Source organism: Oncorhynchus mykiss, chromosome 32 (assembly GCF_013265735.2).
Source record: "Oncorhynchus mykiss isolate Arlee chromosome 32, USDA_OmykA_1.1, whole genome shotgun sequence".
NCBI lineage: Eukaryota > Metazoa > Chordata > Actinopteri > Salmoniformes > Salmonidae > Oncorhynchus > Oncorhynchus mykiss.
Genome location: NC_050572.1, coordinates 26970034 through 26985033, shown reverse-complemented (window position 1 = coordinate 26985033; position 15000 = coordinate 26970034). Strand labels below are relative to the sequence as shown.

Sequence of the window (15000 nt, the reverse complement as noted above, 5' to 3'; positions counted from 1 at the left end):
TCTACAAATCTACTGTGTCTGATGGGGAGAAATAGTTTGGGGGGGGGGGGGGCGTAGCAAGGGAGAGGCAGACCTATGAGTGAGGGAGGGAGGAAAAGGGGGAGTGACAAGATGATAGTGACTGCAGGGCGGAGGAGAGAAGAGACAGATTTATCACCAGAGCAGAAAGATAGAGAGAAAGATGGATTGGTTAAACTGCAGATATTATTACAGCGAATGATTCAACTCAAGTGGTGATTACTGGAGTACAATCTGTCTCCCTCCCTCTCTCCCTCGCTTCTGCAACCTGGCTTTTTCCACAGAGCCGGAGAGATGACAAGGGGGAGGGAGAGAAAGAGGAGACAGAGCAAGAGAGAGGAGAGAGAGAAAGGGAGCGAGAGCTAGGAGAGATAATATTCATCCGTTTCCACCTAGGCCTGTCAGTAGAAATGCCATCTTTCCGATTTCCCATTGTTACAGCGACAATAATGTCACTGAGCAGAGCAGAGCGCTGGTCTAGTCTGGTCTGCTGGGTAGAGGAGCAGGAAGTGGGGACTGAGAGGATCTGGTGCGACGTGTTTACCCAGTCAAGATGGAAAAACACAACAAACACTTTGCGTCATCACAGTTAAAGTGGAACCGTGGAACACAACACAGTGCTCTTACTAATAGGACTGACCGTACTAGGAGTTAGTCGGATGACTGTTGAGGGTAGGAATGAAAGATACAGCAGGATAAGAGAAGCGGAAACATCCAGTTCACGGTACAGAAGTAACAGCCTAGCAAACACTGCAACGTTGTGTCAAAGTTGCGACAACGTAGTGCGGTGGTTGTGTTTTTGCTGGGAGTTTTTGGGACAGTGATGTCGATGCACTTTATCCATAGGAAGGGAAGGTAACCTTAACGTTTGCTCTCTGTTCGCCGCTCCCCAGAAGTGATAGTTAATAAGGTTTTTGTAAAATGAATGATAGTGTTTACCTGGTGGCTGGTAGTGTGCTGACTCTGGTGAAGAACACAGAGGGTTCTACGTCAACATGCACTCCCAAGGACAGGTGCCGATAGTAGCCCTCCACCTTGCCTGCTCCCCCCGAGTACTTAAAGGTCATCACAGCTTCCAACGTCTGGAAAGAGAGAGAGGGCGAGAGAGAAACATCTACATTAATACAAGGCTATTCTAAGAATGAGCACAAGCCATTAAACCGTAACTCAATGATTCAGGTCAAAGACTGAAGCTAATGATAGTTTACAAAAAGCTTTGGACAAATGTAGTCTGTTCAGACGGTCCAGCAGTTTCTATTGACTCCTGCATGGAACAGTGAACCTGTGTGGTTGGGGTCAAAGGTGACAACCAGCCAACCACTGACTCTCTCTTCTCAACCATGAGCAGAATGACACGTATTCTGAGATCAATAACAAAAAAGTCATGAAATAATGAACACACAGTAACGTGATGTGTTCTGATGATGTGTAATCAAGAGAGTGAAGTGAAAAGGAACATGATGTGTTCTGATGATGTGTAATCAAGAGAGTGAAGTGAAAAGGAACATGATGTGTTCTGATGATGTGTAATCAAGAGAGTGAAGTGAAAAGGAACATGATGTGTTCTGATGATGTGTAATCAAGAGAGTGAAGTGAAAAGGAACATGATGTGTTCTGATGATGTGTAATCAAGAGAGTGAAGTGAAAAGGAACATGATGTGTTCTGATGATGTGTAATCAAGAGAGTGAAGTGAAAAGGAACATGATGTGTTCTGATGATGTGTAATCAAGAGAGTGAAGTGAAAAGGAACATGATGTGTTCTGATGATGTGTAATCAAGAGAGTGAAGTGAAAAGGAACATGATGTGTTCTGATGATGTGTAATCAAGAGAGTGAAGTGAAAAGGAACATGATGTGTTCTGATGATGTGTAATCAAGAGAGTGAAGTGAAAAGGAACATGATGTGTTCTGATGATGTGTAATCAAGAGAGTGAAGTGAAAAGGAACATGATGTGTTCTGATGATGTGTAATCAAGAGAGTGAAGTGAAGAGGATAAGCAGATGGCCGAGGGTCTTGATGGGTCTCTCGATATTCAGACACTGTATGTGGGAAAAGGTTTGTGTACATATGTGCAAGTGTGTGTGCGTGTAAACACATGCCTTTGTTTGCATGGAAAGCTGACTGGCCCTCAACACAGTGTGTAATCCATGGAGCTAAGCCAAGTGTGTGTGTGTGTGTATGTGTGTGTGTGTGTGTGTAGTGCCTGTAAACATAGAGCAGGTACAAACAGGTTTTCATCATGTTTTTCGGTCCATCTGCCCATCCATCAATCTTTAACCCCATCCAGAGTGATCATCTCTCAGCATGGAGCCTGTGACTTTCAGCTCTACCAACCCCATCCATCAATCTTTAACCCCATCCAGAGTGATCATCTCTCAGCATGGAGCCTGTGACTTTCAGCTCTACCAACCCCATCCATCAAGCTTTAACCCCATCCAGAGTGATCATCTCTCAGCATGGAGCCTGTGACTTTCAGCTCTACCAACCCCGGCTGTCTCTACTGGGGCCTGACTACACACCACATTCATGGTTCAATGGATGGTTACAGAACAGCCCAACCACATGCTAAACCCCAGAGAGACTGTCTGTCATCCCCTCCTCCTCCTCATCCACCACCTCCCTCCCTCCTCCACCCAGCTACTCATCCTCCGTCCTCCTCCTCTACTCTGTGTGTGGGTGTGTGTGTGTGCGTGCAGTGCATGTCCTTCAGCCAGAGGGACAGACGCCATTCTCTTGCTTGACAAGATCTTATCTCTCCCCTCTCCTCTCCTCTCCTCTCCTCTCCTCTCCTCTCCTCTCCTCTCCTCTCCTCTCCTCTCCTCTCCCCTCCCCTCCCCTCCCCTCCCCTCCCCTCCCCTCCCCTCCCAGGCTGCACATAACCAGATTTCTCCTTAACAACGTGGATAAGTCAACATTCACAAAATGCATTTCATCACTTTTGATGAACATGTTCTTTCATTAAGATGCAGATGTAAACTATGCAAAAATACAGCCGATGCAAAACAGACGCTGTCGCTGAGAAGCACCTTCGTTCCTTGTGCTGTCTAACATGCAGGGTTCACGGCGGAGAGGCCTGGTGTGAGTGTCTGGGAAAGACAGAGGTTGTCATATCACTATGGAAATGAGGTTGTATTACAAGAGGAAAGTTGAAGGGTGGACATGAATCTAAGTACAGACCTAGTCATGGCAGACAGACAGACACAGACCTAGTCATGGCAGACAGACACAGACCCAGTCATGGCCGACACACAGACACAGTCATGGCCGACAGACAGACACAGACCTAGTCAAGGCAGACAGACAGATACAGACCTAGTCATGGTAGAGACAGACACACAGACCTAGTCATGGTAGAGACAGAGATACAGACCTAGTCATGGTAGAGACAGAGACACAGACCTAGTCATGGTAGAGACACAGACCTAGTCATGGTAGAAACACAGACCTAATCATGGTAGAGACACAGACCTAGTCATGGTAAAGACACAGACCTAGTCATGGTAGAGACACAGACCTAGTCATGGTAGAGACACAGACCTAGTCATGGTAGAGACACAGACCTAGTCATGGTAAAGACACAGACCTAGTCATGGTAGAGACACAGACCTAGTCATGGTAGAGACACAGACCTAGTCATGGTTGAGACACAGACCTAGTCATGGTAGAGACACAGACCTAGTCATGGTAAAGACACAGACCTAGTCATGGTAGAGACACAGACCTAGTCATGGTAGAGACACAGACCTAGTCATGGTAAAGACACAGACCTAGTCATGGTAAAGACACATACCTAGTCATGGTAGAGACACAGACCTAGTCATGGTAGAGACACAGACCTAGTCATGGTAGAGACACAGACCTAGTCATGGTAGAGACAGAGCCACAGACCCAGTCATGGTAGAGACAGAGATACAGACCTAGTCGTGGTAGAAACAGAGGAGACACAGACCTAGTCATGGTAGAGACAGAGATACAGACCCAGTCATGGTAGAGACAGAGATACAGACCTAGTCGTGGTAGAAACAGAGGAGACACAGACCTAGTCATGGTAGAGACACAGACCTAGTCATGGTAGAGACACAGACCTAGTCATGGTAGAGACACAGACCTAGTCATGGTAGAGACAGAGATACAGACCTAGTCATGGTAGAAACAGAGACACAGACCTAGTCATGGTAGAGACACAGACCTAGTCATGGTAGAGACACAGACCTAGTCATGGTAGAGACACAGACCTAGTCATGGTAGAGACAGAGACACAGACCTAGTCATGGTAGAGACAGAGACACAGACCTAGTCATGGTAAAGACAGAGACACAGACTTAGTCATGGTAAAGACAGAGACACAAACCTAGTCATGGTAGAGACAGAGACACAGACCTAGTCATGGTAAAGACAGAGACACAGACCTAGTCATGGTAAAGACAGAGACACAAACCTAGTCATGGTAGAGACAGAGACACAGACCTAGTCATGTGTGCCTCTGTCTCTACCATGACTAGGTCTGTGTCTCTACCATGACTAGGTCTGTGTCTCTACCATGACTAGGTCTGTGTCTCTACCATGACTAGGTCTGTGTCTCTACCATGACTAGGTCTGTGTCTCATACATATGAGATGAGTAATGCAAGACATGTAAACCTTATTAAAGTGACTAGTGATCCCACTACTTTTTCTATTCTGGTTAAAGCCAATTTGCTCTATTCTGTGAAGGGAGTAGTACACAGCGTTGTACGAGATCTTCAGCTTCTTGGTAGTTTCTTGCATGGAATAGCCTTCATTTCTCAGAAGAATAGACTGATGAGTTTCAGAAGAAAGTCCTTTGTTTTTTGGTCATTTTGAACCTGTAATCGAACCCACAAATGCTGAAGCTCCAGATACTCAACTAGTCTAAAAAAGGCCAGTTTTATTGCTTCTTTAATCAGAACAACAGTTTTCAGCTGTGCTAACATAATTGCAAAATAGTTTTCTAATGATCAGTTAGCCTTTTAAAATGATACAATTGGATTAGCTAACAACGTGCCATTGAAACACAGGAGTGATGGTTGCTGATAATGGGCCTCTGTACGCCTATGTAGATATTCCATTAAAAATCTGCCGTTTCCAGCTACAATAGTCATTTACAACATTATTAATGTCTACACTGTATTTCTGATCAATTTTATGTTATTTTAATGGACAAAACAAATAGTTTTTCTTCCAAAAACAAGGACATTTGTAAGTGACCCCAAACGTTTTAATGGTAGTGTACATATGAGATGAGTAATGCAAGACATGTAAACCTTATTAAAGTGGCTAATGATTTCAAGTCTGTATGTAGGCAGCAGCCTCTCTGTGTTAGTAATGGCTGTCTACCAGTCTGATGGCCTTGAGATAGAAGCTGTTCTTCAGTCTCTCGGTCCCAGCTTTGATGCACCTTTACTGACCTCACCTTCTGGATGGTAGCGGGGTGAACAGGCAGTGGCTCGAGTGGTTGTTGTCCTTGATGATCTTTTTGACCTTCCTGTGACATTGGGTGCTGTAGGTGTCCTGGAGGGCATGTAGTTTGCCCCCGGTGATGCGTTGTGCAGACCGCACCACCCACTGCGGTTGTGGGCGGTGCATTTGCTGACAGGATGCTCTCAATTGTGCATCTGTAAAGGTTTGTGAGGGTTTTAGGTGACATGTCACATTTCTTCAGCCTCCTGACGTTGAAGGAGCTGTTGCACCTTCTTCACCACACCGTCTGTGTGGGTGGACCATTTCAGTTTGTCTGTGATGTGTACGCCGAGGAACTTAAAAAACTTTCCACCTTCTCCACTGCTGTTTCCTGAAGTCCACGGCCATCTCCTTTGTTTTGTTGACGTTGAATGAGAGGTTGTTTTGCTGACACCATACTCCGAGTGCCCATACGTCCTCCCTATAGGCTGTCTCGTTGTTGTTCCACACCGATCCAGCCACGCCCCCCCCCCCCTCCCCCCCAAAAATACAACAAAGTGCTACATCCCTGTAATGCCTTCTGTCTTTGCATAATTTAAAATATCACTTTTCTTCATGGAGCAGATGGGCTTATAGAACGGCCTGTACTGGAAGCAGTAAAAGTCCCCTGCATTAATGAACATTTAGGACCTTTTTGTTTGTTATTTAAACCAGACTCAGCACGTCTCTAAGTACTCGGTGAAGAAGCTGCTTATGTCATCAATTGGAGATGTCTTGATCTCAACTTCAGCTATGAGTGCAGATCGTTGTTTCTTTATTGAGTTTTATGTAAGAAACGCTGGTCTGGACGGTCTTCTTTCCTAATGCTGTATGGTCAACTGGAGCCATCTTTAACTTTCACCATCCATTTTGGCCTGCTCTCCCCTGAATGATTCAACTCTCCTGTGATAGTAAACCTGCAGACTGGTATGTCTCTCAGCCACTTCCTACAAGTCTGCCTTCCCTTCCTGCATAATGATGTCCACATCAGACTCAGACCCTAACTGACCCTTCAATGAGAGGCAGCATGCAGACTCACCGCAACAGTAAAGCGCTTAGGGACAAAAATGTCCGGACCATCTGTGAACGGGACCGTTTGGTCCTTGTCCAGATATTTCTTCTGATTGGTTGAGGTGATTGAGGTCGAGGAGAGCAGTTCAGGTTAAGTTGCTATGCAAGCTGTCTATGCTCCCATGATTTCGCCTTGACAGAATTTTCGCCGACCCATTGTTACTGTTTTGAGCTATTGTCGGTCCCCTTACACCAGGGCTGTTGCTGAGCAGTTTATTGTAATCCTTTATGGACTATCCACCCAATGCCTGTCTTACACCATACAGAGATTGTCCTAGGCTTCCTTGCACTTCTTTGAGAATTCAAAAGTTACTAGTGCTGCTCATAGACGTGGTAGAAAACGTTCCTCTCTTGTCAGATGGTCTCCTGGTGAATCATCCTATACTCTTCATGAGTCCAACAGAGGTGTGAGAATGTCAAGCTGTCACAGGGCCACAAATAGCTGGTATGGCTGTAGAGAAGGAGTCTATCAGAGACCGCATGCAGATGGAAACACAACCAGTGAACCACAGCAACTACACTGACCTCTGATGGACATGATCCAGCATGCTGTCTTACTTAGAGTTGCAAAATGACAGTAACTTCCCCCAAGTTCCCAGGTTTTCCAGAAATCCTGGTTAAAAGATAACCGGAATAAGGAAGGAATGAGCAGAGAATCCGGAATTCAACAGGAATTTTGCAACCCTCGTCTTATTGTGTCAACTCTACAGAAATGAGTAGAAACTAAAAGCAAATCTTAGGCTAGCAGCACTACTCTGCCTCGTTACATCTGGCGCTATTCTCTTCCCGTTATACCAGGAGAGGAGACAGACAACTCTCTCTCCAACACCTGATCTGTATTCCCTCATCGTGGCCCTGAGTCTCTGCTGTCCTATAGCTAACCCAACGTAGCAGGCGGAGAAAGACGGAAATTAGGATGAACATACAGAATCCCTGAAAAGCGGCCTTTTCTGGCGACTCCGCATAGGCTATCCTATAGCAGGAAGGCACCCTGCCTGGGGCAGTCCATTGATTGGCTGCTAGCCAGCCATAGGTGTGGGAGGGACTCTCACTTAGCACTGAGGATTCAAAGGACTGACTGCTGCTTCAGAATGTGGCTCGACTCATCTCATGTCTACTCAGCCAATGTGGACCTGAGGCTGTTAAGGACTATAAGGCAGACAGGTTTCTTCTGTGCTTCTGGTTCTGCTCAGAAGTACAGTACGATGTGGCCCTGTTTCTACCTATCTGCCCTGCCTGTGACCTGTTCCACGGACAGGGAAAACAAAAACAAGTCACATCACATGAATAAATATAAAAGGAAAGACACTGAAAAAGAGATGGAGAGAAATAAAGAGGCTCAGAGTATAAAAGGTATTCAGGAAGTAATATTGCAGGAGCTAGATTCTCTCTAGGGCAAGAAGACAAATAAAAAAGAGCTATGGGAAAGGGATACAAAAAAGAATTACCGTTATAACAGTAGAAACCTTCTTTGCAATTTGCTCATTTCAAATTGGCCCTCGCGCTCTCCTTCCCTCTAGCGATAATGTAATTCTACACTAATGCCTTTTACCGAGTCCCTCTGGTGAGATTGTGTAAATCATGCAGTACAATTATATTTGTCATTTGGAGTTGTTAGCGTTATCTAGACACACTGAAGACCACGACCACAATGTTTAGCCCCACTTGGGCTGTCTCAAGCACCTGCTGCTATCTGCTGGCACGTCGCGAGAGAGAAACTTTCCAAGGAGCATCTTTGCGAGCCTAAACCCATCAACAGCCTCATGGTTTCTCCCAGTAACAGGTGACTGAGCAGCCTAAACGATGCCAGATGGCTGGCAGCCAGGGTAGCGTGTGGAACACAGTGTGGTTCTGATAGGCCCTGTCACAATGCACAGGGGAATATGAAGATGTCCAGGACAGATATTTAATTACTTCAAACAACATAAAGCCAGCGAGACATCAGAGATCTGGAGGGGACGCTGCCAAGTACCGTAGCAAGTTACAACACAACATCAGACCGGTGACAACTCTGGGAGAGTCCCTAAGCATGCGTATTGGGTAGAAGAAGGATCTCCTCTTCACAGCGTTCTTCTCCTTGTTGTTAGGAGACTAACATGTAGAGTACATAACCTTGCCATAAAGAAAGCTCAGACAAGGTGCTCGTTTCTTTTCACTCTGTGTTTTTTACCTGGCATTCTGCCTTAGCACAACAACTGACTTGGTTTCCAGTCGATAACCACATAAACGTGATATCAAGAGCAGATATCTCTCGTTTTAACGGCAGTCACAAACCTGGTCTCAGAGTCTCTCTAATGGAGTGGATCCTGAGCCAGCTGACAGACAGGAGACACCCTGGAGGAGGAGTCGCTGGGTAGTGATGTGATATCCTCTCTCTCTCAGTTTCCCAGTGTCTAAACTGTCTGGAATAATGCAGTTGAGAAGAAAGTGAACTCCTCTAATCATCCATCGCTTTCTGTCTGTATTTTCGTCCGTCCTCTGTGGCTTCAAAGTGTGGACTTAAAGAGACCTTTGAAAAGGAATGTGAATGAAACCTAATTTTACTAGTTCTATACTGCTGCTCTTACACTGTAGCACACTACTGCTGTGAGGGGGAAAGAGGGAGGGACTGTCATCTTTATTGTTATGTTGAGTGCACTGTGAATGCGTGGCTTCGTCTGTCTGCTACCTCTCAGGGACTCTGCCGTAGAGACACATGAACGTTGAAAGGTTTGTGCTTAATGAGCACTTACTACATCAATTATAATTCAAGATAACTAGTTGGATTACAGACTACAGACATTAAATGAATTTCAAGAGAACACATTTCATCAGTCGGGCTGTATCACGTTATCCATTTAAAGCAGTTTCATTGAGGCACTCGTCATTGAGAAAAATAATTATTTTCTCTCTGTAACTCTTTATTACTAACAGGAGAGTAGCCTAGCCAATGTTAGATAGCTTTACAGATAATCTGAGCTTTACATATGCAAACTGACTGTGGCTCTGACTGGGAGAACGCATTGTGTTTTTGTCAGAATCCATCCACTCAGCTCAGGGTAGCCAGAGGTCCCTGAGCCTCAGTGTTTCATTGTCCCACTCTATTCCTCTCACGATCGCTTCATTACAGATGGGATCTATTTTTAGCCCAGTGTGATTGAAATAGAGTCCTCCGGGAGCCTGAGGGCATAGAGGACTCAAGAAAAGACAGAAGGAGAGAGGAGGGAGAAAGAGAGCGATGAACAGAGAGCGAGAGATGAATAGAGAAAGATTGAGAGAGAGAGAGAGAAATGAACAGAGAGATTAACAGAGGGACCGAGGAACAGAGTGAGATTAACAGAGAGAGCGAGAGAGAGATTAACAGAGATCATGAAAGAGAGATTAACAGAGAGAGCGAGAGAGTGAAAGAGAGATTAACAGAGAGAGCGAGAGAGAGATTAACAGAGAGAGCGTGAGAGAGTGAGAGGGAGATTAACAGAGAGCGAGAGAGATAAACAGAGAGGGATAGAGAGATTAACAGAGAGCAAGAGAGAGATTAACAGAGAGAGCGAGAGAGAGATTAACAGAGAGAGCAAGAGAGAGTGAAAGAAAGATTAACAGAGAGCAAGAGAGAGATTAACAGAGAGATCGAGAGAGATATTAACAGAGAGAGTGAAAGAGAGATTAACAGAGAGAGCGAGAGAGAGATTAACAGAGAGAGCGTGAGAGAGAGATTAACAGAGAGCGAGAGAGATAAACAGAGAGGGATAGAGAGATTAACAGAGAGGGAGAGAGAGATTAACAGAGAGGGAGAGAGAGATTAACAGAGAGCGAGAGAGAGATTAACAGAGAGCGAGAGAGAGATTAACAGAGAGTGAGAGAAAGATTAACAGAGAGTGAGAGAGAAATTAACAGAGAGCATGAGAGAGATTAACAGAGAGTGTGAGAGAGATTAACAGAGAGCGAGGGAGAGCGAGAGAAAGATAAACAGAGAGCGAGAGTGAGATTAACAGAGAGAGCGAGAGAGAGATTAACAGAGAGAGAGAGTGATTAACAGAGAGCGAGAGAGAGAGTGATTAACAGAGAGCGAGGGAGAGCGAGAGAAAGATAAACAGAGAGCGAGAGTGAGATTAACAGAGAGAGCGAGAGAGAGATTAACAGAGAGAGAGAGTGATTAACAGAGAGCGAGAGAGAGAGTGATTAACAGAGAGAGAGAGAGTGAGATTAACAGAGAGAGAGAGTGAGATTAACAGAGAGAGAGAGAGAGAGAGAGTGAGATTAACAGAGAGAGAGAGAGAGAATAACAGAGAGAGAGTGAGAGAGAGATTCACAGAGAGTGAGAGACAGATTAACAGAGAGAGCGAGAGAGAGATTAACAGAGAAAGCAAGAGAGAGATTAACAGAGAAAGCAAGAGAGATTAACAGAGACAGCGTGAGAGAAATTAACAGAGAGAGCGAGAGAGCGAGAGAGAGAGATTAAAGGAGAGAGCGAGAGAGATTAACAGAGAGTGAGAGAGATTAACAGAGAGCGAGAGAGAGATTAACAGAACGAGAGAGAGCGAGAGTGAGATTAACAGAGAGCGAGAGATTAACAGAGAGCGCTCTCTCGCTCTGTTAATCTCTCTCTCGCTCTCTGTCAATCTCTCTCTCGCTCTCTGTCAATCTCTCTCTCGCTCTCTGTCAATCTCTCTCTCGCTCTCTGTCAATCTCTCTCTCGCTCTCTGTCAATCTCTCTCTCGCTCTCTGTTAATCTCGAGAGAGATTAACAGAGAGCGAGAGTGTGAGAGAGATTAACAGAGAAAGTGAGAGAGAGATTAACAAAGAGCGAGAGAGAGATTAACAGAGAGAGTGAGAGAGAGATTCACAAAGAGTGAGAGAGTGAGATTAACAGAGAGAGAGAGAGTTTAACAGAGAGTGAGGGAGAGATTAACAGAGAGCGAGAGAGAGATTAACAGAGAGCGAGAGAGATTAACAGAGAGCGAGAGAGATTAACAGAGAGCGAGAGAGATTAACAGAGAGCGAGAGAGATTAACAGAGAGCGAGAGAGATTAACAGAGAGCGAGAGAGAGTGAGAGAGAGCAAGAGAAAGATTAACAGAGAGCGAGAGAGAGATTAACAGAGAGCGAGAGTGTGAGAGAGAGATTAACAGAGAAAGCGAGAGAGAGATTAACAAAGAGCGAGAGAGAGATTAACAGAGAGTGAGAGAGAGATTCACAGAGAGAGTGAGAGAGATTAACAGAGAGCGAAAGAGAGATTAACAGAGAGCGAGAGAGAGATTAACAGAGAGCGAGAGAGAGATTAACAGAGAGCGATAGAGAGATTAACAGAGAGCGAGCGAGAGTGAGAGAGTGATTAACAGAGAGTGAGAGAGATTAACAGAGAGCGAGAGAGAGATTAACAGAGAGCGAGAGAGAGATTAACAGAGAGCGAGAGAGAGTGAGAGAGAGATTAACAGAGAGCGATAGAGAGATTAACAGAGCGAGAGAGAGTGAGAGAGAGATTAACAGAGAGCGAGAGAGAGATTAACAGAGAGCGAGAGAGAGATTAACAGAGAGCGAGAGAGAGTGAGAGAGAGATTAACAGAGAGCGATAGAGATTAACAGAGCGAGAGAGAGTGAGAGAGAGATTAACAGAGAGCGAGAGAGAGATTAACAGAGAGCGAGAGAGAGATTAACAGAGAGCGAGAGAGATTAACAGAGAGCGAGAGAGATTAACAGAGAGCGAGAGAGATTAACAGAGCGAGAGAGAGATTAACAGAGAGAGATTAATAGAGAGAGTGAGACAGAGTGAGGTAGAGATTAACAGAGAGAGCGAGAGAGAGCGAGAGAGAGATTAACATAGAGCGAGAGAGAGATTAACAGAGAGCGATAGAGAGATTAACAGAGAGCGAGCGAGAGTGAGTGATTAACAGAGAGCGAGAGAGAGATTAACAGAGCGAGAGAGAGTGAGAGAGAGATTAACAGAGAGTGAGAGAGAGATTAACAGAGAGCGAGAGAGAGATTAACAGAGAGTGAGAGAGATTAACAGAGAGCGAGAGAGAGATTAACAGAGAGCGATAGAGAGATTAACAGAGAGCGAGCGAGAGTGAGTGATTAACAGAGAGCGAGAGAGAGATTAACAGAGCGAGAGAGAGTGAGAGAGAGATTAACAGAGAGTGAGAGAGAGATTAACAGAGAGCGAGAGAGAGATTAACAGAGAGCGAGATAGAGATTAACAGAGAGTGAGAGAGAGATTCACAAAGAGTGAGAGAGTGAGATTAACAGAGAGAGAGAGAGTTTAACAGAGAGTGAGGGAGAGATTAACAGAGAGCGAGAGAGAGATTAACAGAGAGCGAGAGAGATTAACAGAGAGCGAGAGAGATTAACAGAGAGCGAGAGAGATTAACAGAGAGCGAGAGAGAGTGAGAGAGAGCAAGAGAAAGATTAACAGAGAGCGAGAGAGAGATTAACAGAGAGCGAGAGTGTGAGAGAGAGATTAACAGAGAAAGCGAGAGAGAGATTAACAAAGAGCGAGAGAGAGATTAACAGAGAGAGTGAGAGAGAGATTCACAGAGAGAGTGAGAGAGATTAACAGAGAGCGAAAGAGAGATTAACAGAGAGCGAGAGAGAGATTAACAGAGAGCGAGAGAGAGCGAGAGAGAGATTAACAGAGAGCGAGAGAGAGATTAACAGAGAGCGATAGAGAGATTAACAGAGAGCGAGCGAGAGTGAGAGAGTGATTAACAGAGAGTGAGAGAGATTAACAGAGAGCGAGAGAGAGATTAACAGAGAGCGAGCGAGAGATTAACAGAGAGTGAGAGAGAGATTAACAGAGAGCGAGAGAGATTAACAGAGAGCGAGAGAGAGATTAACAGAGAGCGAGAGAGAGAGTGAGAGAGAGATTAACAGAGAGCGATAGAGAGATTAACAGAGCGAGAGAGAGTGAGAGAGAGATTAACAGAGAGCGAGAGAGAGATTAACAGAGAGCGAGAGAGAGATTAACAGAGAGCGAGAGAGATTAACAGAGAGCGAGAGAGATTAACAGAGCGAGAGAGAGATTAACAGAGAGTGATAGAGATTAACAGAGAGAGAGATTAATAGAGAGAGTGAGACAGAGTGAGGTAGAGATTAACAGAGAGAGCGAGAGAGAGCGAGAGAGAGATTAACAGAGAGCGAGAGAGAGATTAACAGAGAGCGATAGAGAGATTAACAGAGAGCGAGCGAGAGTGAGAGAGTGATTAACAGAGAGCGAGAGAGAGATTAACAGAGCGAGAGAGAGTGAGAGAGAGATTAACAGAGAGTGAGAGAGAGATTAACAGAGAGCGAGAGAGAGATTAACAGAGAGCGAGATAGAGATTAACAGAGAGTGAGAGAGAGATTAACAGAGAGTGCGAGAGAGATTAACAGAGAGTGAGAGAGAGATTAACAGAGCGAGAGAGAGAGATTAATAGAGAGAGTGAGACAGAGTGAGGTAGAGATTGACAGAGAGATTAACAGAGAGTGAGAGAGAGATTCACAGAGAGTGAGAGAGATAGATTCACAGAGAGTGAGAGAGATTAACAGAGAGCGCGAGAGAGATTAACAGAGAGCGCGAGAGAGATTAACAGAGAGCGAGCGAGAGAGATTAACTTTTTATAGCTGGGGGGCAGTATTGAGTAGCTTGGATGAATAAGGTGCCTAAAGTAAACGGCCTGCTCCTCAGTCTCAGTTTCTAATATATGCATTTTATTTGTAGAATTGGATAGAAACCACTACAGTTTCTAAAACTGTTTGAATGATGCCTGTGAGTATAACAGAACTCATATTGGCAGGCAAAATCCTGAGTTGAAATCAAAACAGGAAGTCAGAAATCTGAGCTTTGTTTTTATTCACCAGAGTCCCCAATGAAATATGAATGATGTTGCACTACCTAGGGGTTCCACTAGATGTCATCCATCAATAGAAATTATAATGAGACTTCTATGATGTTGTTGGAGTGAAGGATAGCGGAATCAGTCAGGTGTCTGGCAGTCAGCCATTTTCTGATCATGTTGTGGTAGTCACTTGCGTTCCATTGCTCACGAAGACAAGAACTTTATTGAAGATATATGTTAAAAACATCCTAATGATTGATTCTGTACTTAGTTTGAAATGTTTCTTTGACCGGTAATATCACTTTTTGAAGTTTTCGCTGACCAGAATTAGCGTTTGGATATGTATACCAAACGCGCTAACAAAAGAAGGTATTTGGACATAAATAATGACATTTTCGAACAAAACAAAAATTGATTGTGGACCTGGGATTCCTGGAGTGCTGATGTAGATCATCAAAGGTAAGGGAATCTTTATCATGTCATCTCTTGTTTATGTTGACGCCATCTTTGCGGCTGTGGTGTTTTTACTTTTGAGCGGCGTCTCAGATTATTGCATGCGTATTTTTTTAAAAAATCTGACACAGCGGTTGCATTAAGGAGAGGTATATCTATAATTCCATGTATATAACTTGTATTATCATCTACATTTATGATGAGCATTTCTG

At 44.6% G+C, this 15000-nt stretch overlaps 1 protein-coding gene across 5 annotated transcripts in view; it reads right to left on the bottom strand.

Moving 5' to 3' along the window:
* LOC110489414 (trafficking protein particle complex subunit 9) overlaps window positions 1-15000 on the bottom strand; it is a 288194-nt gene that overhangs the window by 131196 nt on the left and 141998 nt on the right. For all 5 annotated transcript variants that reach the window (XR_005041280.1, XM_036970672.1, XM_036970674.1 and 2 more), the window contains one exon: window positions 958-1100. Coding sequence is in view for 4 of the 5 variants with exons in the window: in XM_036970672.1 (XP_036826567.1) it covers window positions 958-1100 (143 nt within the window). In the remaining variant the exon portion in view is untranslated. The remainder of the gene's footprint in view (window positions 1-957; window positions 1101-15000) is intronic.